This window comes from Oncorhynchus nerka, linkage group LG24 (assembly GCF_034236695.1).
Source record: "Oncorhynchus nerka isolate Pitt River linkage group LG24, Oner_Uvic_2.0, whole genome shotgun sequence".
Classification (NCBI taxonomy): Eukaryota; Metazoa; Chordata; class Actinopteri; order Salmoniformes; family Salmonidae; genus Oncorhynchus; species Oncorhynchus nerka.
This window is the reverse complement of record NC_088419.1, coordinates 67,733,709-67,759,454: the sequence shown is the minus strand read 5'-3', so window position 1 is coordinate 67,759,454 and position 25,746 is coordinate 67,733,709. Positions and strand designations below refer to the sequence as shown.

Genomic DNA, 25,746 nt, shown 5'->3' with positions numbered 1-25,746 from the left:
AAGAGGCTCTGTTAAGGGAATTTTTATCAATGATGACTAATTATGTATACATTTCAATCAGGACTGACTAGTCCAAATGCTATTATCTCTCTTGCTCCCATTCCCAATTGTATATAATATAGTCAGGAGTTTAGAACAGTGCCTTGGTACAAATGAATGAACTATCTCCAGATGGCAGGGACGGACTATCTCTAGACTGTCTAGAATGCTATCTACACTGTTGAATTGACCTTGGCTACAGGCGAGGAGGGAAGGCTCGAGAACTATAGGGCCTCTCTACCGGTGTCATGAAGAGATAGATAATTTAGAAAACGCTGACGTCATTTTCAGTTTATAACCTGTGGAAAAATGTGTATATACCAGTACTCTCTTGAATTAAACGCTGTTACCTGACTTTTAAGACCGGGTCTCTGTCCATTCTTATTAAATACTGGGTCTTATAATCCCTTTAGAATGCATTGACAGAGTGATGAATTCTGATTGGGAAATAATACAGAGGAATTTAGAATTCCACTAACAATTGGTCCTTCGGTGCCGGATCCAAAATACCCGTCTCTGCCATCTGGAGGTCGTACGCCGGAAAAAAATCGTGCACGTTATTAAAGACCTGGCCCCGGAATGGAGGTTAAAAACAGGCTGGTATACACTACAGACGGCAGATACGGTGACTAGATCAAACGAACAATGCTTTTCCCAGTCGGCAGCAGGTATAGTAGCCTTTATTCTCGATTCTGGGGGGATTTGAGTTCTTTAATTGATGTTCTAAAATTTTCAGAATTCATCAATAATGGGAGCTTTGCTATTCCCACAGGGTTTTGTATGACCAACACACTGGGTTTTGTATAACCGATATACACTGAAGCAGGTTCGAAAATAACCTGTGGTAATGTGCACTACCGTAAATAAACTAAACTTAATCATGAGAGGCACCCCCGCCCCAGATTTAGACGGGATATTAAATAGGTACTGGGGGATAGGACGGTGATCTTGTACAAATACTGGGCGTGGGGAGACAGCAAGAATGCGCAAGATAACTGGATTGGTCATTTGCATTGTGGCAGTATTGATCATCGTTCCGATTCAACTAATACTACGGAAATATCCAAATAAGGAGAAGAGGGAACTTAAATCTAAAGAAATTAGATAAAAGCCAAAGCTATAGACAGGATAGTTCCATGCGAGAGGGGAGTCTAACAATTAGTGGCGTGAGATAACGATTATTAGCGTTCTTTAAAAGCCCTCTGACACACCCGGAAAATACGATATTAACTATGGATTTACAAACCCTGGGCTTATAGTTGTAAGGTAAGACCTTATCAAAGCTATTGATAAGATTTCCATCAAAGAGACACACACATAGTCAGACAGAAAAGGAACAAAAGTGATTTAGTAACGGTAAATTGCAAATTTATAGAAGTACACGCACATAGAATTTAAAATTAAATATAGAAAGGCATAGATAAGTGATTAAATACCATAGCTACGTAACGGTAAGGATTGTTTAGAAATTCCTCAAAAGAAGTGTCGGAAACTAGCGGGAGATTACCGTAATAGGAGAACAAAGAGAATGGAAGGGAGGCGTCCAAAATCTGACTCAGACAAAGAACCTGAATGGAAGCTGATATTACGAATATAGCCAGGAAGGGTTTTAAATTAGGACGATTCTGGGAATTCCCGGTGTCGAAGTTTTGCTACTACGGACAATTATAATAATAATGTATTGAGAGGGGAGTCGTATTGAAAATAAATGTATCATAGGAGAAAAAGTCACCTAAAGTTAAATGTAGGGAATAACGGAGAGATACGATACAATTTCGTGCTATCCGGACGTTATAGCTATTTATGAATCGACTGACATATGATAAATTTAGCACAAAAAATGGTACGTTCAGATGTTAGGGTATAGTAAGTTGAGAAGCTGGGTTGGTTTTACTTTGATGATTAAAATTTAAAACTGAATGCAATCTGAATAGGGAATATATATTTTACAGAGGCAGGCAGATGTGTGGGGTCGTTTCACGTTGAACAACATCGTTCCTCAAATTTAAACAGAGAAAAGGGGTTGTGGCATTTAGAGGGAAAATGCGTACATTATAGCTTAGAGTTACTTTTCAAAAGCGGCCAAAAGTTCCAAATACATTTATTTTAAAAAGGAGAAGTATCGTAAAGATAGTCTGGAAAGATAATACAGTTTGCAACGGAAGTGCTAGGCACTCAATGGGCTATATGGTGCAACGCTTTGGACTATAAAATAGGTAAGAATAGTTTCATCGTGAAAAGTTGTGATTGTTTTCCTAGGTATTGATTTTTGGTTAGGTAACGCCAGGGAATTCGAACAAAACGTATTCTAAACATGATCTGTTTTCCGTTTTCGTTGCGGGGAAAAAATAAAATGTCTTATCTTAAAGGGACAGTGCACGTCAATCACAGTGGTTTGAGTGTATGGCAGTGTATAAAATATTTTGGGACGACAATTTGAAGATAGACTGAATGAGTAACATGAAACATCGAGAGATTTAAAACAAGTGAATAATGTATTGGGAATAGAGTCGTAATTAAAATACTAAGTCAAAGACGAGACAGTTACTTAGATCAAAATGAATTCTAAAATAATAACGAAGAGACAATTACGATTTATGCCCATCGAAATGTTTTTATAAAATTAGCGAATTTAGAGATATTGGTTGGGGTGGTAAATTATAATTCAGGATTTGAACAGATGTGATAAATTAGGTTTGGTTTATCGAACAACAATTATTTACAATTCATTGAAAGTCGTTACGGATTGAGCCAAGGTTGAGCGCTTGATGATGACATCACTAGCGAAGCACTATTGGTCGCCACGGAAATTACGTTGTGAATGGGGGTAACGGAGAAAATTGTTTGTCTGTTAATGTGTGCATTAGTGTTTCGAGTAACTTTTCAGAAGTTGATATAAATTACAAAATACATTTTTGACAGTAATTTGAGAGTCGCCAGGATAGTCAGGAAAGATGCTAAAAACTATCAGCTGATACGTTGGGAAGGCATCATAAGATTTGTGGCGTTTGTTTGGATTGAACTAGGCTATGAGAGAGAGAGACTGGATGTATGAATCGTAAAACATTGTGGTAATGGATTTCCGATGGTTGTGATTCCTGGTTTGATTGTTTATGTAACACCAGTGAATTTGAGTACTGTTTCCATTATGTGGAACAATCTTAGGGTATTAATGTTGAAAAGCAACCTCTATAGTAAAACATAATTGCATATGTTTCGGGAAACTAGCTAGGTTGAATTTGGTTATTTGAGCTTTTCCCCTGATACATAATAAACATCTGTAACAGGGGCAAGTTGTTTTTTCTTGAGGAAATAACAGATGTGAATGTGAGTCTCTGAGTAATTTTGCCATCTGAAGCATTATAAGTAGTGAGTTTTCGTATAGTTTGTTTTTAGCTGATAAAAGTGGTTTGTTTATTTGTTTGCTAGTTATGGTCAATTTTAGGGTTTGATTTAACTTAGTTAAACATTGTGTTCTGGCGTGTTTAGGTAGAATTCTTTGTTCCGGGACGGAGGGGAGTTACCTAAAATAAGTCAATTAAAGGAGCCATGGGAGAATGCGAATGCATATTTATTAAATAACGGGGAATAAAATACGGATTTCTTACACTGAGAAATGTACGACATTTGCGACAGAGGGGAAAAAGTAATACAATAATGTTATCGGGTTAATTGTATCTAAGGGTAGCATGTTCATTTAAGTAAACATATACATTGACGTTGTTTAAAACTTATGATTAATGATTTGAGTTAAAGGGGAATCATCATTAGGTTTAGTTTATGGTTCACTTTTGAGTTTCTGAATCGAAGTAGCATAGTGAATGCTAGTTAGGCATGTTGTGTTCTTCTGGGACAATTGATGTTTAGGTGTCTCAATTTTAGATGTTTCTTGGGATTATAATCTTGGGGAGAATGAGGCCATAAACGACCAAATTAAAACAGGTCTGCAAGTATATACACATAAAACAATTGTTAGGACTATTTGTTTTAGTGCAAAGGTATTTTAAAGAGGCACGCTCACATATGGAACTTTGAGTTTTTAGTTTATGAGTTTTAATTATACAAGTGAATTTTTTGATTTTATGACCTATTGATCTTATCGTGACTGTCTTCTGAGGTCTGATCAGCCTCAGGGGAGAGTCATTTGTGATAAATTACTGATAAATTACTGTAGATAAGGTATTCCATGTTATTGTCAGATAGAATACTGAGGATTCCTGAAGTAAAGAGCTTGTAAAGTGTAGGAAGGATTTCGATATGGTTAGCATTTGTTCAGGCTCTGGTTAACCATTAGGAGGTCTTTTAAATATTATTAAATTTGACAGGAATATAGGACATCTGTGGTGATTTAGGATTATTGTAAGGATTAAGATAGATTGATTAAGGAAATGTAAGGACTTTAGAGATGGCCACTTATAGACATGTTTTTTTAAAATCAATGATTTTAGATAGTCAAACAGCGAGACGCTTAGTGGCATTTTGAGAAATAGCAGAGAAAGGAATTACTGTTGAAATCGGTAAATATATATATTTAAGAACATATATAAATAGCACAGATACTTCTTAAACTAGATAAGCCACTGGACAGAGAATTGATACATGACTGGGATGAATGGATGCCCAAGAGAGAATTGGACATACATGATAATGTCAGAAAATAAGGATAATTTACTAATCCTACCGAAGTCATTATGTAGGGTATATAAGGTTGTTACCTGGGCAGAGCCAGGTATCAAAAGGGGGGTGGGTAAGTTAGTGGCCTATTGGATAAGAAACTAATAATAAAAAATAAATAAAAACATTTTTTAGCTATCAGATAAAACATATGAGAAACTGTTTGTTAACCAAGCCTGTATGTCCAGGATTTTATGCATTACAGGTGAACTACAGGTGAAGTCACTCAATCCAGTCCCAGAGGCTTGTTGGGGGGACCATACCAAGGACTCCTGGTGACAGCTAGCTGAAAGAGCTACCCGGATTCATATCGCACGGCGGGAGGGTAAGACACATTAGCACTGTCGAACAATAAACAGTGTTCGAGAGGAGAACTGGAATTAACAGAATTCCGGGGGCCATCTCTCGAATGAAAAAACCCTCCCTGTCTTTTCATCCCTGTTGTTGTTCATAGAAGTGAAGATGTGTCTGGCTCTTGCTAAGTGATGTGTTCTCGGGGAGAGGGTGGGGCTTCACATGGAAGCTGTTCGTCTGAGCTGTCTTATCGTGGGTGCCCTACACCCAAACAAGGGCACTGCGTTCATCCACCTCTGGCCTGCTCGCCTCCCTACCACTGAGGAAGTACAGTTCCCGCTCAGCCCAGTCAAAACTGTTCGCTGCTCTGGCCCCCCAATGGTGGAACAAACTCCCTCACGACGCCAGGACAGCGGAGTCAATCACCACCTTCCGGAGACTCCTGAAACCCCACCTCTTTAAGGAATACCTAGGATAGGATAAAGTAATCCCTCTCACCCCCCCCCCTGAAAAGATTTAGATGCACTACTGTTCCACTGGAGGTCATAAGGTGAATGCACCAATTTGTAAGTCGCTCTGGATAAGAGCGTCTGCTAAATGACTTAAATGTAAAATGTAATATTCCTGATACAGCACGTCCTACTTGAGTATGCGGAGAGTGGTAATTTGACCCATGGTTCCAAAATAAGCATAAGAGATCCCTAGTTCTGGGTAGACAGGAAATTAGAGTAGAGGTTGGGAAGGATCTCTCAATGGAGTTTTATGTAGACCAAAATGGAGTCTAACTACATGGCAGTCTAGGACTCGGAGCCATTATGGCATATATCGGTGCAGGTTCCCATATTGATCGTGGACACAGGTCATAGCTCATTTGGAGAGAGAGGGCTATATGAATCCACTCACCCAGTATGGAAGGAGGTGGAGTATAGTGAAGGTGAGAGTTTTTGATTGTAATCCGGAGAGAGGGATGCATTGCATAAAGATACGCCTAACCATTTAAACAGTAATAAAGGAGGTTCTAGGGTTGTGGTATGATGGATATGACCAGTTCTTGGTCGACACCCTAGTACGGTTCTGGGTAGAGGAGTTTAGGCCGGTATGGTAAAGCTGTTCACGAAAGCGGGAATGCCAGATAATGACAATTGTATTGATTTGCACTATTTAAATCCCCAGGTTTCTCCCTTCACAGTGAACGGAGGAGATTATTACCGTTTGGCCCGGTACAGTACTCTTGGGAAATGATGTCAGGGCAAGGTTTTACCGACAGATTGGACAGGATTATGCTCCATTGTAATGCCTTTCACACTCATTCAACACCAAGACATGAAGTATAGCCAAATGGGAGAAAATAGCTATTCCATCCGGGTCTCTTATTGACTAAGTATACATTGATAACATTGGGGTTCCAAGGGGGGTGCCAGATGAGTCAAAGCAAGAAATCAGATCCTAGCAGGATTAGAGTTAAGCATTTCCGGGGGGTCTACTCTCAATAAGAACGTGGACTGGATTAATTATATTTATGATAATCAACAGCGCTTTAACAAGTATACCAGAGATGCTATTAAAGGTTTTGCAGAACAGACTGAAGCAACCAGCTGGATGGCTTGGCAGAATAGAATTGCATTAGATATGTTAATGGCTGAAAAGGGAGAAGTATGCGTGATTATCGGGACCATGTTTGTGCTTACATCCCAAATAACACAGCTTCGGACAAATCAGTGCCCGAAGCCTCAGCTGGTTTGACCACCCTGGCTCAGGGTTTGGCAGAAAACTCTGGGGTGGATACTTCCCTGGCTAATTGGGTTTGATAGTACGTTTGGAAAATGGAAAAATGTTATGATCACTGTTGTTATGGGCTACATTCACCTGTGTGACTGTTTTAGTTTTAGGGGGCTGTTGTCTAATTCCCTGTGTATGAGGCCTTGTTTCCAGGAGAAATCGATGACAATAGATGGTGCGGTATGGGCCGATTCCAGGTTCTGACCCGTGGAGGACTGAATGCATGTCTACAGAACAAGTGGACGAATCTGGATCTTTTATTTGTGGGGAATTTATATTTGATGAGACCATTTTTGATGTTTAGGGAGGCTAGGTTGTATCCCATCTCAATATTAGACTGATTTTTAATAAAGATTAAAACGAAAATCCTGATAAGAAGAGTTATGATTCTGATGTAGGCCTGAGAAACAGTTATGGCGAATGCAAGTGTTGGGATATGTTTAGGTGATGTTTTGATGACAAGAAATATCTCTAATAAAAATAGAAATGGGCTTTTCAATATTACAATATAACTACAATGTGTGTCTGAATGTATAATATTTAATGAAAGGGTGGATATGTTAAGGGAATTTTTATCAATGATGACTAATTATGTATACATTTCAATCAGGACTGACTAGTCCAAATGCTATTATCTCTCTTGCTCCCATTCCCAATTGTATATAATATAGTCAGGAGTTTAGAACAGTGCCTTGGTACAAATGAATGAACTATCTCCAGATGGCAGGGACGGACTATCTCTAGACTGTCTAGAGTGCTATCTACACTGATGAATTGACCTTGGCTACAGGCGAGGAGGGAAGGCTCGAGAACTATAGGGCCTCTCTACCGGTGTCATGAAGAGATAGATCATTTAGAAAACGCTGACGTCATTTTCAGTTTATAACCTGTGGAAAAATGTGTATATACCAGTACTCTCTTGAATTAAACGCTGTTACCTGACTTTTAAGACCGGGTCTCTGTCCATTCTTATTAAATACTGGGTCTTATAATCCCTTTAGAATGCATTGACAGAGTGATGAATTCTGATTGGGAAATAATACAGAGGAATTTAGAATTCCACTAACAGGCTCCCCTGTCCTCCACTCGTTACCTGTATTAATGGCATCTGTTTGAACTAGTTATCATTTTGTCTGTCATAGTTGAAGTGTACCTATGATGAAAATTTACAGGCCTCTCTCTTTTTAGGTGGGAGAACTTGCACAATTGGTGGCTGACTAAATACTTTTTTGCCCCACTGTACATGCACTCATACATATTCAGTTGGCCTTGCTGTTATGATTTTGGTTGTCCTTGATTTGATGTCTTTTGTTTTTTGCATTGTTGTTTCCTTTGTCTTTTTTCCTCTTTTGTTAATTTTGTTGGTTGTTGGTGCATTGGGGGGGTGGGGTGGTCTTGGGAATGGAATTATTGTGTTTATTTTTTTCAGTGGGGGGCAAATGTGAGGGCGGGTCTTGGATGGTTGAGGGGCAGATCTTGTGGAACTGAAGGGGGGATCTTGGAGGGCTGGTGGGAGATCTGTTGACGTGCCTGTGAGCAGGGTTTTGACCCTGGTTGCTTCGGTGTGTCGCTCTGGATGGGAGGCTGTTAGATGACTAATGTGATGTAGTTGTTGAGTTGCTTCACTCAAGTATATTGTATGTTTCAAATATTCAATAAAACAACAGACAGGAATCAAAACACAGTTGTGTGTCTAACCCAGTGAGATGCCGCTGGAGAGCGTTGAGCTCTCAGCTTGTCCTCTTGCAGGGGTGTGGCTCTCCATGACGCTGTCGTCCAATAGATGACGAGAACCAGCGTTGGGGAACGTAGCGCTCTTAAACTCCACTGTATTCATCTTATGGATAAAACTACAGAGAAACAAAATAACTATTAAAAACATGATAATGAACCAATGCAGTAAAATGTGCAAACCCCCTAAAAAAGCTCATAGGGGTGATTATGGCATACAATTCAGACGATGATGGGGTAATGGATATTATAGTGAGCTAAAGTGAGTCCGCAGTGTTGAGGTGACTCACTTGTAGCCCAGGCTGTGACACTTTCTGTGTCCGTAGGGGAGGAGGTTCCTAGGAGAGGGGGGCGTGGGAGGGATTTTGGTTCCGTCTGCAATGGGGCCCTTATGGCCACAGAGAGGAGACGTAGAAGCGTCAGGACCTACAAGGTCCTCTCTAGAGGCAGTAGAGCGAGGGGTGCTGGTGGCTGGCTCAATCTTCAACGACAACCTGAACACAACCCATGAGGAACACATGCCACACACCTGAAGCAGACACTAAACACGCCTGATTATGACCTCCAATAAATGTCACCTTATCAAACTCCATTAATGTAACAGAGCCACTACTCACTTGTAGTTGTCATCCTCCACAAACTTCTGTAGCTCCTCAATGTACCTGACTGAGTTGAGATACTTCTGGACATGAGGCAACACTGGTATATCTACAGAGACAGAGAAATTAGTCTTAGGGTATGAAGCAGGGAGTGGTGTGTGCGTGTGTGTGCACATGTACCATAGGTGCAGGAGCGTTGCAGGTCAGATATTATCCTCAGGATGTTGTTCATGAGGTTGGATCTCTGTTCATTCTCCAGGATGCTGCCAGTAGAGGGATACGCTGAGTCTATATATGTCAGGTCAGACAGATACATCCCTACAGAGAGTGAGAGAGGGAGAAACAGTCTGACTTGTAGACAGTCATGGGTAAACACTATTAAACACAAGAGATGCTAGGCTAAGTAGAATCCTGGAACACTAACACGTACTAGAGTAACAAATGCAATGGCGAAGGTGCATAAAGATGGAGGAATCAGATATGACATCATAGTTTAAGAACTCTGTGGGTAGTGCTAAACAAAGGCATGCAACATGGTTCAATGTGCCAGTAAAACAGCACAATCTAGTTGTTTTTTCAAATTGCCGCCATCTTGGAGCTAGAATTGAGATCATGTGTAGTGAGCTAACGCCTTTACAAAAAAAGTGTAACGAGAGCCATGTACAATATGGCGAACTTAGCAAACAAGGCATTTGTGGTAAGTACATGGGGGCTGACATCTTTATGTACCTTCGCCATTGTCATGGGAACTAACATCACTTCAACATTTACTTTCTTACAAAAACACACACAAACAGAAAACAGAAACTGCTGACTCAGTGAAAAACGTTTGCCCTGCAGACCAACCAATCTTTCCTTCTCTCCCTGCCTCTCCATTTCTCAGACCTCTGTTGTTCCAGCCAACTGAAGACACGGCCCATCTGACCGAGGTATGATTCAAAACAACACCAGGGAGCAGAGGTCATTCCAGACCACATACTGACTAAGCCCTACTCCTTAGTCAACCCACACATTTTAGTCATTCATATATACACAAACATCAGTGCTGAGCGATGGTCTTAACTATACTGTATACAGTGCCTTCAGAAAGTATTCACATACCTCGGTTTTCTCCACATTGTTGTACAAAGTGGGATTCAAATGGATTTAATTCGATTTTTTTGTCAACGATCTACACAAAATACTCTAAAAGTGGAAGATTTTTATTTATTTTTTTAAATCACATTTTTATCTCGATTACCTTGTCAATACATGTTAGAATCACTTTTAGCAGCGATTACAGCTATGAGTCTTTCTAGGTAAGTCGAAGAGCTTTGCACAGCTGGATTGTACAATATTTGCACATTATTATTTTGCAAACTCTTCAAGCTCTGTCAAGTTGGTTGTGGATCATGGCTGTAGAGTCATTTGTAAGCCTTGCCATAGATTTTCATGCCGGTTTAAGTCAAAATTGTATGTCATCTTGGTAAGCAACTCAAGGGGGTTATTGTCCTCAACAGGTTATTGTCCTGTTGAAAGGTGCATGTCTCCCAGTGTGTTGGATAGCAGACTAAACCAGGTTTTCCTTGAAGATTTTGGCTGTGCTTAGCTCTATTCTGTTTATTTTTTTATCCTTGCCAATAACAAGCATACTCATAACATGATGCAGCCACCACCATGCTTGAAAATATGAATAGTGGTACTCAGTGATGTGTTGTGTTGGATTTGCCCCAAACATAATGCTTTGTATTCAGGACACAAAGTTAATTTCACTGCCACAGCTTTACTTTAGTGCCTTATTGCAAACAGGATGCATGTTTTGGAATAAATAAATATATATATATATTTTTTTTGGTACAGGCTTCCTTCTTTTCACTATCATTTAGGTTCGTACTGTGGAGTAACTACAATGTTGTTGATCCATCCTCAGTTTCTCCAATCACAGCCATTCAACTCCAGAACTGTTTTAAAGTCACCATTGGCCTCATGGTGAAATACCTGAGCAGGTTCCTTCTTCTCTGGCAACTGAATTAGGAAGTATCTGCAAGTATCTTTGCAGTGACTGGGTGTATTGATACACCATCCAAAGTGTAATTATTAACTTCACCATGCGCTAAGGAATACTCATGTATTTTCTTTCCATCTACCAATAGGTGCCTTCATTGCGAGGCATTGGGAAAACCTCCCTGGTCTGTGATTGAATATGTATTGCCAGCAGCATACATTTACATTTACATTTAAGTCATTTAGCAGACGCTCTTATCCAGAGCGACTTACAAATTGGTGCGTTCACCTTAAGACATCCAGTGGAACAGCCACTTTACAATAGTGCATCTAAATCTTTTAAGGGGGGAGGGGGTGAGAAGGATTACTTTATCCTATCCTAGGTATTCCTGAAAGAGGTGGGGTTTCAGGTGTCTCCACTAACACCAGGTATTGGCCCATGCACACTAACTCAGTAAATTTCCAGGTTTCTATCGCCAGGAGAGTGGTCGTGGGAAGAGACTCCCCCCTGCATCAAAGGTTGTTGCTGCCGTTGCTACCAGATATGCACACCTGCAGACCGAACCCCTAAACGATCGCAGGAGATTTGCCTGCTTAAAGCGGGGCTGGGAAACAGATCAATAACTATGGCTGGTGGATGGATGCCATTAATAAGAGGTGAATGTGATTTTTTTAAGGGTATTTATTTGTTGTTTGATATGACAGAACACGTCTCGATTACATGCTGTTTTAATTATTGCTGCCAAGTCTGCGTGGGGCAGTCTGACTACATTTTGAACTAGTGAATTGAATGAGACCTCTAGTTTGGGGTGGGTAATCCCATAGTTTACCCTGATGTGTATGTTGTCTTCTCTTCAGTCTGTTACCCAGGACAGCATGTTGTCTTCTCAGTCTGTTAACCAGGACATCATGTTGTCTTCTCAGTCTGTTAACCAGGACATCATGTGGTCTTCTCAGTCTGTTAACCAGGACAGCATGTTGTCTTCTCAGTCTGTTAACCAGGACAGCATGTTGTCTTCTCAGTCTGTTAACCAGGACAGCATGTTGTCTTCTCAGTCTGTTAACCAGGACAGCATGTGGCTTCTCAGTCTGTTAACCAGGACAGCATGTTGTCTTCTCAGTCTGTTAACCAGGACAGCATGTTGTCTTCTCTTCAGTCTGGGCCCTCGATCACCACAAAGATTATTTTTAAAGGCCAGCACTCTCTTGACATTTTTCAATTCAGGTTTTTGTTAGAATTTTTCTTTGTCTTATAGCAACACGTCTTAAGTATTTTTTGGGTAACACTTGATATGAAGACCATGCCTATAGTGCGTTATGACATATTTTACAATGACGTTGACTGAGCATCTATTTCTTTCTCTGAGCTACCAAGAAGATCAGCACTAAGTTGAACATAAGTTGAAGCTTTGGTTTAGTCCCAAATGGCACTCTATTCTATTCCATTTCTGACCAGGCTCCTCAATGTACAGAATAGGATCACGTTTTAGACTTTGCAACCTTTAATATCTATTATTTTGTATAGCAACAGGTCTTAATATTTTCTTTGTGTAACCTCCAGCCCAGAGACCACCTCCACATAGTCCTCTTCAGCCACGACCTCGTGTCTCCTTGGCAGGATCTACGGGCCCAACGTGTTTCCACAAGACGACCTCGTGTCTCCTGGGTAGGATCTACGGGCCCAACGTGGTTCCACAAGACGACCTCGTGTCTCCTGGGTAGGATCTACGGGCCCAACGTGGTTCCACAAGACGACCTCGTGCCTCCTGGGTAGGATCTACGGGCCCAACGTGGTGCCACAAGACCTGGCGGAGCCTGTTGGCATGGTGATGAGCTTCTTCCAGACCTTAGGACTGGCTGTGGGAATCGGCTTTCTCTGTGCTGACAATACACTATCTAAAGAGACGGGTGGAACTTGGAGACTGGCTGTGAGCTCGGCCACTACGGCATGCCTGAAGACAGGATTTGAGACAGTGAGGACGAGAACAAGTCCAGTTCAATTTCACCCCCCCTGCATCCCACTGCTGGCTTGCTTCTGAAGCTGGTTGGTGCCTGGATGGGAGACCAGATGTGGTGTTAGGGTCAGTAGGAGACACTCTTACCTCTGGTCTAAAAAATATTCCAATGCCCCAGGGCAGTGATTGGGGACACTGCTCTGTGTAGGGTGCCGTCTTTCGGATGGGACGTTAAACGGGTGTCCTGACTCTCTGAGGTCATTAAAGATCCCATGGCACTTATTGTAGGGGTGTTAACTCCAGTGTCCTGGCTAAATTCCCAATCTGTCCCTCAAACCATCATGGGCACCTAATCATTCCCAGCTTACAATTGGCTCATTCATCCCCCTCCTCTCCCCTGTAACTATTCCCCAGGTTGTTGCTGTAAATGAGAATGTGTTCAGTCAACTTACCTGGTAAAATAAATAAATGTGTTTGAAATTCCCTGCTCGTCTGAGGACTGTACAGATAAATATGTAGGGTACAGAGATGAGGTAGTCATTCAAAAATCATGTTAAACACTTATTGCACACAGAGTCCATGCCATTTAGGATTTCCAAAACAAAGGGGTCGAATACTTATTGACTAGTAAACATTTCTAAAAACATAATTGGACGTTATGGTGTGAATACTTTCTGTAGGCACTGTGTAATGACATGCTCTTCACTCTTCTTAGCCCAGCCAACTCCCTCTCGTTCTTGATGTCTCCATCTCCCTGACAGTACTACAGCTCTAAGCTTCGCAGTCTCTCATTACATAAATATTATCATTAGGAGACAAAGGCAGTAGCTGGTTTCCATCTCTGGAAATTGAGATTAATTTACAGCACCATTTAACTGCCTGTCGCTTTCTCCCATCACGCTGTATTCCTACATCCCCCCCCTCTCCATATATCTGTCATTCTATTCTCCTCTCTACTGCTTTCTATCGCCGTTCTATTTATCTCCCGCCCAGCACCACTGAACATAGAGCCTGTCATGTCTCTTATGTCATATGTCTTCCTGTGAGGAAGAGGGTCTCTCCATACACCTGGAGCCTCCTTTGCATCTCTCTACAAAGTAGTGTGACCAACAAACACCCACTCGTGCACAGCTGTCTGTATTACATAGTGTCTAAAGGAGGCTCCTGTAAACCCTGAGACAACGACATCACCGCATGAATCCTATCACTACAGGCTGGGTTAGGAAGGGATGGACGGAGTCTCTGAATCACACAGAGGGGTATAAGCACAGAGGAGTAAGCCAGACAGAGGCTGGTGAGTTTGGAGTAGTAGTGGGATGTGGGTTACTGAGAAGACCTGGACCTGTGTGTGTGTCTGCCCCAAACAAAGAAAGTCAAACTGATTTCTTGAACCCTGAAGTTTCTCCAACAACCTACATCTTTCCTTAAAAAAAACAACTTTTAGGGGGAGCTTCTTCTGATATCTCCCTCTTTTTTTCTCAGACCAGTGACATCAGAGGTGGGCTGGGGCATACCAAAAGAAACAGGGAGAAAAGGAGGTGGAAAAACAGCCTCCCTCCTCCAAACCCTCCTCTCTCCCTCCCTTCCCTCTCCAGCCAATCATTTGTGAAAACCTTGAGGAACCAGAGCTCAGTAAGTAGAAGTAACCGGTAGTTTAGTCATGGACAGAGAGCTCCAGCTCTAAACCCTAACGCCAGCCTCACTGAGCCCACAGGGAGGGGACTTTGCTGGGCAGCAGGCTTCCAACAGCAAGCTTCTGGATTCTGAAGCTCCGGAGATCTAACCACATGACAGAGGTGAGCACCTGTGTAAGATGGGAGAAGTGTAGATGAGCAGAGCCTGAGGAGGGGACTGAACTGGAGCACCGAGGCTCACTGAGGATTGCTTTCTCACTCCATGCATTGTGTTGTGTAGCTATGTGAGCAGCTGGGAGAGCTCTGCTCTGCAGGAGAGGTTAGAACGTTCTGTTAGCAGTTATTTTCTGGGTGCAGAAGAATCAGGGGTGTTTAACAACGCTATTTCTCCAGGGGACTGGTATCTAGATAAGTCTAGCTTTACCTTGAGGCTTATGTACAGCGAGACTCTGTACAGTGAGTGAGAAGGACTCCTTAGACAGAGAGCCTGAGACAGACGGGCTGTATGTGGATGTCAAGGGAACTAGCTACACACAGGAGCTCAGCAACAGGTAACCTGCTACACTGTAAATGTCCATTCACTGCTGCTGGGCCTTTATTGGGATATAGAAACTTTACCTTTCAAGTATCCTGAGTGGTGCAGTGGTCTAAGGCACTGCATCACAGTGCTAGAGGCATCACTACAGACCAGGGTTCGATTCCGGGCTGTATCACAACAGGGAGTCCCATAGGGCGTCGTCTGGGTTAGGGGAGGGTTTGGCCTTCATTTTAAATAAAAATGTGTTCTTAACTGACTAGCCTAGATCAATAAAAAACATATAGGGAGCAGCAATGAGTCAGTGGACATTTACTGTATTTCACTGGAGTAACTTCCTTCTCTCGGTCGAGCTGTAGTTTTTCCATAATTCTATTGTGTGAGTAAGTGAGAAGGTCAGATGGCGAGATCAGAGATGTGGTGTGTGTATGTGGACCCTTGCTCCTGTTAAGCTTTGGTTTCCTAATATCCTCTCTGCCTGAGAATGAGAAATGGTTGTTAAATTAACCAGGATAGATTAGGGTTAAATAAATAAGTCAACATAATGAGGTGGTGATACACTCTACAGTGTGTGGCTGAATGTTACTATCACACACACGCATTTTGTGACAATCGATAGTGAATGGAGTTGTTTCTGAATGAATAGAAGGTTCCATTCATGGTGTCGTTTGAAGAAAAATAACACTCATAATACAATATAATTCTACTCTGACCACATCATCCTACAACGCAACCCTCCATCCAGACATCAGATAGAAACCACTAAACCTCACACTGACACTCGGGGCTTGGAACATTTATAATATCGGTCTGCTAGCGTTGATATCGCCACTCACAATTAGGTTCAACTGTCTTCACTTACACATGCTCTGGTGTCAAGTGAGATCCATGGAAAACTCTCCGCTCACTCTGGATACACATCTGTTAATGCTGTATGACTGGGGATAGGGATGTAAGAGCACAGCAACACAGTTCACATAAGACTGCCTATGTGAACTGGCCTAACAGCTAAAGCAGATCTTAAAAACAAAATGAGGGCAGGCCTAGAGGTTCTGAAAACGTTTTGTAAGGCGGAGGGTTTTTCAACGATCGATAAATCAGAGTAAATCACAGCATTAACTCATCTGACTGACACACAGAGACAGCGGGAGAGATAGAGATATGGGAGAGAGAGGGATAAAGAGGGGCGGGTAGAGAAGTGCTTGGCTCCCAGTTCACCTGGAACACCTGTTGAGGGACTTAAACTGGGTCAGCACTCTGGCTACAACAACCCTAACCCATACTTATCAACAATTTTAGGTTATGTGGCTTGTGAAGGTCCTGTAGTTAAACTACAGATAGACAGCTAGTGGAGCTGGCTGGCCATAACAGCAGGCATGGGGCCAACCAAAACTATACCTCACAGTGGGGTGCTCTCTGTGCTGCACACCACAGGGGCCACACACGGCCCCAACGAGACCCCTTCTGTCTTCCAAACATCACTCTTCCCTACCTCAGTAATAGATACACACAAGCTCATGATTCCCAGCACAAACGAGACTTGACATCCAAGTGTTGGAGACGATTCAAACTTAGACTTTTGAGGAATAGGTGTATTCATGTGTGAATCTGAACAACTTAAACACACTGCGGTCAGCCCACAAACACAACAGGTATTCAGTTTGCGGCTCCCGCTCTGACCACAAGCGGTTTACCCAGCCACAACACACTCGTATAACTGAACTTGTGGGGACACACAATTCAGTCCCATTCAAAATCCTATTTTCCCTAACCTTACCCCTAGGCCCTAACCCTAAAGGAGCTAAAAAAATAGCATTTGAACTTGTGGGGACTAACAAAATGTCCCCAGTTGTAAATGTTTGTTTACTATTCTTATGGGGACTTCTGGTCCCCACAAGTATAGGTACACACACACACACACAGCTTTGTCCTCTGAGCCTGGAATCCATCACCTATGAAGTAACATGAAATCTTAAAATCTGTTAATCCCCCCCCCGGAAACTTTTTTTTTGGGGGGGGGGACAAGCGAGCACTTCGATGTGGCCATTTTCAAATCCCTAGAATGTTTAGAATTCCATATTACATTTACATTTACATTACATTTAAGTCATTTAGCAGACGCTCTTATCCAGAGCGACTTACAAATTGGTGCGTTCACCTTAAGACATCCAGTGGAACAGCCACTTTACAATAGTGCATCTAAATCTTTTAAGGGGGTGAGAAGGATTACTTTATCCTATCCTAGGTATTCCTGAAAGAGGTGGGGGTTTCAGGTGTCTCCGGAAGGTGGTGATTGACTCCGCTGTCCTGGCGTCGTGAGGGAGTTTGTTCCACCATTGGGGGCCAGAGCAGCGAACAGTTTTGACTGGGCTGCGCGGGAACTGTACTTCCTCAGTGGTAGGGAGGCGAGCAGGCCAGAGGTGGATGAACGCAGTGCCCTTGTTTGGGTGTAGGGCCTGATCAGAGCCTGGAGGTACTGAGGTGCCGTTCCCCTCACAGCTCCGTAGGCAAGCACCATGGTCTTGTAGCGGATGCGAGCTTCAACTGGAAGCCAGTGGAGAGAGCGGAGGAGCGGGGTGACGTGAGAGAACTTGGGAAGGTTGAACACCAGACGGGCAGCGGCGTTCTGGATGAGTTGTAGGGGTTTAATGGCACAGGCAGGGAGCCCAGCCAACAGCGAGTTGCAGTAATCCAGACGGGAGATGACAAGTGCCTGGATTAGGACCTGCGCTGCTTCCTGTGTGAGGCAGGGTCGTACTCTGCGGATGTTGTAGAGCATGAACCTACAAGAACGGGCCACCGCCTTGATGTTAGTTGAGAACGACAGGGTGTTGTCCAGGATCACGCCAAGGTTCTTAGCGCTCTGGGAGGAGGACACAATGGAGTTGTCAACCGTGATGGCGAGATCATGGAATGGGCAGTCCTTCCCCGGGAGGAAGAGCAGCTCCGTCTTGCCGAGGTATATATAGTAAGGCATTTGAAAATTCTATAGCAATAACCAAATCAGAACTACAGTAGGACATTATGCAAATAGGCCATTTGCCACAGGCCTGCCATCATTCACTTTTAACTGGACTGTGTTTACAGGCATAGCAACAGTGCGACTTTAGAGCATTAGAACACATTCGTCAAAAGTCACAAAATACACCTGAATAGAGTTCTGTAAATACCTCGGGTGTCCTCCTACATTTAGAAACTTTACAGTCCTATTGGTCAAACAACCTCAGTTGCTTATACACATCAACAAGATCAACTACTAACACTAGCCAGACCAGAGCGAGATGAGCTAAAATCTAACAAGGGAACCATACATAAACCCTCCCGCACTTGTTCAGCTAGTTGTCCGTCAAAATTGCACTGATAAACGGAAGGGAATAGTAGCCGCTTGTCCTTCTGCAGTTTGCCTTCCAAGCATGCTTGTCCCAACCTACGTTTTGACAACTGAATGGGAACTTGCAAACCCGCCAATTTGATCGATGCCAAATACATCTGATTGACAACTAAGAGATATGCTAACTGTGGATAACAGTTGTTCAAGTTCAGCATTAGCAAGCAAAGTGATTCACATTCCTTGCTTGCTAACCAAAATGACAACTGAATCTCTAGCTGTAGCCACCTACAAAACGGCAAGGGGAAAAAGTTGGTCACTCACCCACTCCTCCAATGACATCCCCCCCCAGCAGCTAGCTAGCTGTAACATTTAAACTTATTTTACATTTTTTGCGCTGCATGGCTCACCGGTGGTTGAATGCAGCATCGCTGTATGGTGCACTCAAAATGTATTGTAGTTAGCCTAAGCTACTGCTCAAATGTTGCTGTGATAGGACTACATTTTCTCCTTTGCATGGTGTTTTGTTGCAGGTTTAGTTTTTTGGTTATTCGTCAAGCTTTAAAAACCGAAGCCAGACTTCAACATTTTGGTAGCCTTGCAAGACTGGCATGTTTCTGTACACTTTCCCTCTCCTGCAGGCAGCAAACGGGACACGAAAGCAGCGCAATTTAAGTTTAATTCACTGATGCTAGTGCATCAGGTTGTAATTTCATTAAGTCGAAGACTCAACTGTTGAGTCATTTGTGCCGGCAGTCCCGGTGTTCGACACGTGCGCTAGCCTATTAGCCCCGTTATGACTGATTTGTGATCATTGCTCTTTCTAGTTTTATTGTATTGACATTCCCAGCTTTAGTTACAGGTGTCGGTTTTTGTTTCAAAATATTGAGTCAATGGAACAGTTCATCCTGAATGTTTGCAGGCAGCAAACAATGTACCAGGCCAGCTGTGATTTACAGCCTGATAGTAATATTTTTTGACTACCAAGAAAGAAATTATATTAATCATGCACTGAACTGCATCCATCTATTCTGCCAAAAATGCTTCACTGTACGTCAAGGCATTTTCGGTCAAATAGAACTTAATTTTAAACAATATAATTATAAACTGGGAATTTTATATTTTTGACTGATATGATGATTGTTTCATATCTGCAAAGTAGTTCTGCAACGCAGTCAGCTCCACTTTAAAACACTATTTACTACAATAAAACACTCCATAACTATCAGTTACCTGCACCAGTGGAAAGAACATATGCTTGAGGAGAGGAAGGTGATATACTGTAGTAGACGAAAAGAGCTCATTCAAAGATCTGTTAAATGTTAAGGGAGAATCAAACAGGCGAGTTGAGTGTGTGGAGTCAAAACTACTCTTGTAGGAAAGGAGAGAGAAGGAACAAAGGAGTTAGAGGGGGGAGAGAAAAGACAGTGGGAGACGGGAGACGCAAGACACAGGCACACACAAACCAAGAGTCAGAGGACACTGTGTGTGTGTGGGATGGAGAGAGTAAGGGAAGCCTTGTGGGATTCGCCATGTTTGTGTCTACGAGGGAACTTTGTGTGTGTGTGTGTGAGACTTCCTTGGGCTTATGACACACAAAGAGTGATTGATTTTGGGGTGGGGTGAAGGCAGAGTGGGGCCACACCCCACTATGCTGAGACTCCCACATTTGAAACTGAAACTCAACTAGGGTTCCAGTCCTCACACACACCAATTCCTCCTTTGGCTGCCTTTCCTTCCAGTTCTCTGCTACCAATGACTGGAACGAACTGCAAAAATCACTGAAGCTGGAGACCCATATCTCCCTCACTAGCTTTAAGCACCAGCTGTCAGAGCAGCTCACAGATCACTGCACATAGCCCATCTGTAAACAGCCCATCCAACTACCTCATCCCCATACTGCATTTATTTTGCTCCTTTGCACCCCAGTATCTCTACTTGCACATTCATCTTCTGCACATCTACCATTCCCGTGTCTAAATGCTATATTGTAAATACCTTGCCACCATGGCCTATTTATTGCCTTACCTCCCTAATCTTACCTCATTTGCACTCACTGTATATAGATTTTTTATTTTTTATGCTGTATTATTGACGGAATGTTTGTTTATTCCATGTGTAACTCTGTGTTGTTGTTTGTGTCGAACTGCTGTGCTTTATCTTGGCCAGGTCGCAGTTGTAAATGAGAACTTGTTCTCAACTAGCCTACCTGGTTAAATAAAGGTGAAATAAAAAAATAACACACACACACTAGAAGAACCAAAACATGGACTCCAGTCTCTTAAGATATTCTGGGTTTGGGAGATCCAACCAGAGACCCAAAACCATATTGTTAAAACGCCTTCCTCTCCTTTTTCCTCTTCATCCTACAGGACCAATTACAGTTGTGGTTTAGATGGACTTCCACGTCATAAACCCTTTGGTCTCGCTCTCTCATCATTTCCTCCAGCACTAGTTTACACCATGACTTAAATCACCCTACTCAGAAAGAGGTGACCACTATAACCTCACTTTCCCTAAATCCTGCCCTCTCTCCCTTCCTCCACATCTTCCATCTCTGGCTCTATCAGTTAGTTGTAAGTATGACATGGTGTCTAGCGTGTGGAGGTTGCCTGGAATGTTGATCCTTTGCTCTCTCCTCTGACTGTTCCAAGTAATTGCTAACATGTTGAGGGTGCGTGTGAGAGACAGAGCAAATGGTGCGTTTGTGTGCGTGTGTGTGTGTGTGTCTGAAGAGGGAGCAATCGCAATCGAGAACTGCTTTTTTGTGAGGAGGGGGGGACCAAGTGTGTGTGTGAACAGTAGGGTTCTGACAGGGCCATGTTTGTAGTAAACCTTTTACAACTGTGCTAAAGCATCCTCTCCCTGATCCCTCTATTCTCTCCTCCTCTCTCTGTTCTTTCAGGAGATGGATGTGTTGTGTGTTTGGGGGTTTTGGAAGCAGACTGGGAAAGTCTGAAGGACAGATGGGACATTGGAGGCTGGAAATGCCAGGCTGGGAAATGCATAGTCTATAAAAAAATATTAATAAAATAGCTTCCAAATATGGCCTTTCTTCCTGGTGCTGCTATCCATCAGACAGAACACTGACATATAGATGGAACCTGCTCCATCAATCATAGCTGGGCATAACAGGTACACAAATCTGATGACTTCAATCAAAATGAAGGTGAAAGACGGAGGCCATACAGCCATATATATATATATATATATATATAGTACTAGTCAAAAGTTTGGACACACCTAATTTTTATTTTTACTATTGTCTATACTGTAGAATAATAGTGAAGATATCAAAACTATGAAATAACACATGGAATCATGTAGTAACCAAAAAGTGTTAAACAAATCAAAATATATTTCATATTTGAGATACTTCGAAGTAGACACCCTTTGCCTTGATGACAGCTTTGCACACTCTTAGGTCAGTTAGGATCACCACTTCATTTTAAAGAATGTGAAATGTCAGAATAATAGTTTAGAGAAAGATTTATTTCAGCTTTTCTTTCTTTCATCACATTCCCAGTGGGTCAGAAGTTTACATACACTCAATTAGTATTTGGTAGCATTGCCTTTAACTTGGGTCAAACGTGTCGGGTAGCCTTTCACAAGCTTACCACAATAAGTTGGGTGAATTTTGGCCCATTCCTTCAGACAGAGCTGGAGTAATAACTAAGTCAGGTTTGAAGGCATCCTTGCTCACACACGCTTTTCCAGTTCTGCCCACAAATTGTCTATAGGATTGAGGTCAGGGATTTGTGATGGCCACTCCAATACCTTGACTTTGTTGTCCTTAAGCCATTTTGCCACAACTTTGGAAGTATGCTTGGGGTCATTGTCCATTTGTAAGACACATTTGAGACCAAGCTTTAACTTCCTGACTGATGTCTTGAAATGTTGCTTCAATATGTCCACATAATTTACCTCCTCATGATGCCATCTATTTTGTGAAGTGCACCAGTCCCTCCTGCAGCAAAGCACCCCCACAACATGATGCTGCCACCCCTGGTGCTTCACGGTTGGGATGGTGTTCTTCGGATTGCAAGCCTCCCCCTTTTTCCTCCAAGAATAACGATGGTCATTATGGCCAAACAATTCTATTTTTATTTCATCAGACCAGAGGACATTTCTCCAAAAAGTACAATCTTTGTCCCCATGTGCAGTTGCAAACCGTAGTCTGGCTATTTTATGGCGGATTTGGAGCAGTGGATTCTTCCTTGCTGAGCGACCTTTCAGGTTATGTCGAAATAAGACGCATTTTACTGTGGATATAAATACTTTGTACCCGTTTCCTCCAGCATCTTCACAAGGTCCTTTGCTGTTGTTCTGGGATTGATTTGCACTTTTCACACCAAAGTACGTTCATCTCTAGGAGACAGAACATGTCTCCTTCCTGAGCGTGGTCCCAAGGTGTTTATACTTGCGTACTATTGTTTGTACAGATTAATATGGTACCTTCAGGCATTTAGAAATTACTCCAAAGGATGAACCAGACTTGTGGAGGTCTACAATTGTTTTCTGAGGTCATGGCTGATTTCTTTTGATTTCCCCATGGTGTCAAGCAAATAGGCACTGAGTTTGAAGGTAGGCCTTGAAATACATCCACAGGTACTCCTCCAATTGACTTAAATTATGTAAATTAGCCTAATCAGAAGCTTCTAAAGCCATGACATAATTTTCTGGAATTTTCCAACTTAGTGTATGTAAACGTCTGACCCACTGGAATTGTGATAGTGAATTATAAGTGAAATAATCTGTCTGTAAACAATTGTTGGAAAAAATACTTGTGCACAAAGTAGATGTCCTAACCGACTTGCCAAAACTATAGCTTGTTAACAAGAAATTTGGGGAGTGGTTGAAAATGAGTTAATGACTTCAACCTAAGTGCATGTGAACTTCCGACTTCAACTATATGTTATACCTCTATATATGACTTAGGAATGTATATATATATATATTTTTTTAAATCTCACTATTCAAATAGTATTATTCATTTTTGCCAAATACGTGTGGTTATTAAATAGTGTGTTTTTAATAACCTGAGCACTGATGTGCGAGGGAGACGCTGGCGCTCTATTGCTGCAGCCGGAAGTTATATAGAGCAGTGTGGAGAGACCCCCAAGGCAACTCTGCTACATCCAAGACTAGCTAACTTGTAGCAGCCAGTGTTCTTTATCATCCCATATAACAAAAGATGTGTATAACTAACCCAACAAAACGACAGGCTGTGGTATCCAATGGGAGCAAATTAAATCAGTTCGCAGAACAAGCAAGGAGGTGGGCAGAGCAACGCATGAGGTAGCGAGATCCTATTGGCGTATTTGCATATTTCCGTTAGGGAACGACTACTCAGAATTCGCCCTTGCACACCTAAACAACGCAATATTCTGAAACTTTGACAAAGGGTAAAGTCTACAAAACCGAGTCCACTCTGTTCGTAACAGATTGTAGTTCATAAAGCTAGCTAGGCTTTTGAGGTCACATGCTGCGCATTCTCCCCAACCACATTCAATTAAACAGCCTACCGGTTGGTTGCTCGTTGTAGCCTACTCCTTCCGCTAACTTTTAATTGCGTAATTTTATTCCGTCTTGTATTTATTTCATTAGTGAACTATCACTCCACTTAATTTTGAAAAATACTTTCCAGTGTTAAAAAGCAGGTTAAAATAGGCCTCTATAATTTTTTGCTCTTGCTAAATGAACACACAAGTATTCAAATACGAACATCAGTTTGGATATTTGACTAACCGTGCACATCCCTAATACGTCTATACCACTTTAACATTTAGTTAACTTTAACCCTGGTTGATAGCAGCAGCGATAACACAATCCTTCTCATTCATTGTCATACAGTAGCCAGAACACACCAGTACCCCCCAAAAAAAAACTTGTTTCTCACAAGTGTAGCATGGGTTGCGAGTTCCGCAAACAGACATGACTTTAACCAAACAAACGTTAGAGATGATAAATTATGGGCATTACCGGTAATGGGGAATTGAGACAGCAAACAATGCACACATTGTTTCATAACTTCAATGAATATGCACAAAATGGCGAGCGAGCACATTCTGGAGCCACACTCCCCTTATTCTTGGACCATTAGACATGCGTCTCATGTCCCATAAAAAAATATTTGCACCTGCTGGACTAAAATAATCTTGGTTGACCAACAGCCTATCGACCAAACAATTGACCAGTCAACTAAATGGGGACAGCCCTAATACAGTAATACCCTAACAGAGAGAAAGGGCGAGATGTTGAGTGTCTCTTGTCCCGTTACTTCTCCATTAACAGCTCATGTGTGTGTAAGTGAGCGGGAGTATATGGCTGAGAGAGAAGCAGAGGTTTGTGGCCAAAGTCATAGGTCAGCTGCCTATTAATAATCATTAGCAAGGTTAGCAGCCAGAGAGACTGATGGAGGTCACTGTTTCCATCGTGTAAGGCTGGGAGAGGGAGACAGGCCAGGGCAGTTCCAGAACACACACCACTAAGCTAGTTTTCCTTTGTCTGGGGTTGGACATTGCGACATCTGTTAGGGGATACACGAACCATCCGCTGTGGTGCCTGAGCCAATAATACTTCTCTTTTTATTAAATTTAGTTAAGAAGGGGGAGAAAGGGTTGAGATTTCTAACTGGCCGTGTTTTCTGCTTTCCCAAGTCTGTCCATCTTCCCTCACCTCTGTCACTACCCATTATCTACTACAGCCTCAATACTGACCCAGAAAGAGGGAGGAGAGGACAGAAAAGGGACAGCGAGAGAGCAAGTCAGAAGAGAGGTACAACAGTGTTACATCCATACTATACTGTAGGTGATTGGGGCGGAGTGTTCTGGAGACCGCCAGGAAGAGGAGTAGTGCACGTCCCACTTCTTCCAGATCCAACTCTCCATCTAACAGTCAGTCTGTATTTACCTCCCTCGTCAGCTATGCGGCTCTGGGTGTGTTGTGCAGGTCCGAGTTGATTTGGTTTAATCGGCTCTGGTTGGACTGAGATTTAATCTGACCTGGATGTCTTACTGAAAGAGACACTTCTCTTCAGCTTTTCAGAAACATTTTGTTAAGTTACAGCCTTATTCTAAAATGGATTAAATAAAATGTTTTTCCTCATCAACCTACACACAATACCTCATAATGACAAAGTGAAACCGGTTATCATTTTTTTCAAATTGATTAAAAATAAAAAAACAGAAATACC

The 25,746-nt window shown here is 42.2% G+C and overlaps 2 protein-coding genes across 7 annotated transcripts in view; one reads left to right on the top strand and one right to left on the bottom strand.

Annotated features, from left to right (window-relative positions):
• LOC115108482 (ras-specific guanine nucleotide-releasing factor RalGPS2) overlaps positions 1–25,746 on the bottom strand; it is a 155,832-nt gene that overhangs the window by 20,106 nt on the left and 109,980 nt on the right. For all 6 annotated transcript variants that reach the window (XR_003860348.2, XM_029632858.2, XM_029632860.2 and 3 more), the window contains 4 exons: positions 9,297–9,434; positions 9,135–9,225; positions 8,808–9,011; positions 8,485–8,636 (listed from right to left, as the gene is read on the bottom strand). Coding sequence is in view for 5 of the 6 variants with exons in the window: in XM_029632858.2 (XP_029488718.1) it covers positions 8,485–8,636; positions 8,808–9,011; positions 9,135–9,225; positions 9,297–9,434 (585 nt within the window). In the remaining variant the exon portion in view is untranslated. The remainder of the gene's footprint in view (positions 1–8,484; positions 8,637–8,807; positions 9,012–9,134; positions 9,226–9,296; positions 9,435–25,746) is intronic.
• The window catches only part of LOC115108483 (angiopoietin-related protein 1-like), a 44,126-nt gene continuing 33,027 nt past the window's right edge, over positions 14,648–25,746 (top strand). Inside the window, exon 1 of the mRNA XM_029632862.1 lies at positions 14,648–14,850. The gene's annotated coding sequence lies outside the window, so the exon portion shown is untranslated. The remainder of the gene's footprint in view (positions 14,851–25,746) is intronic.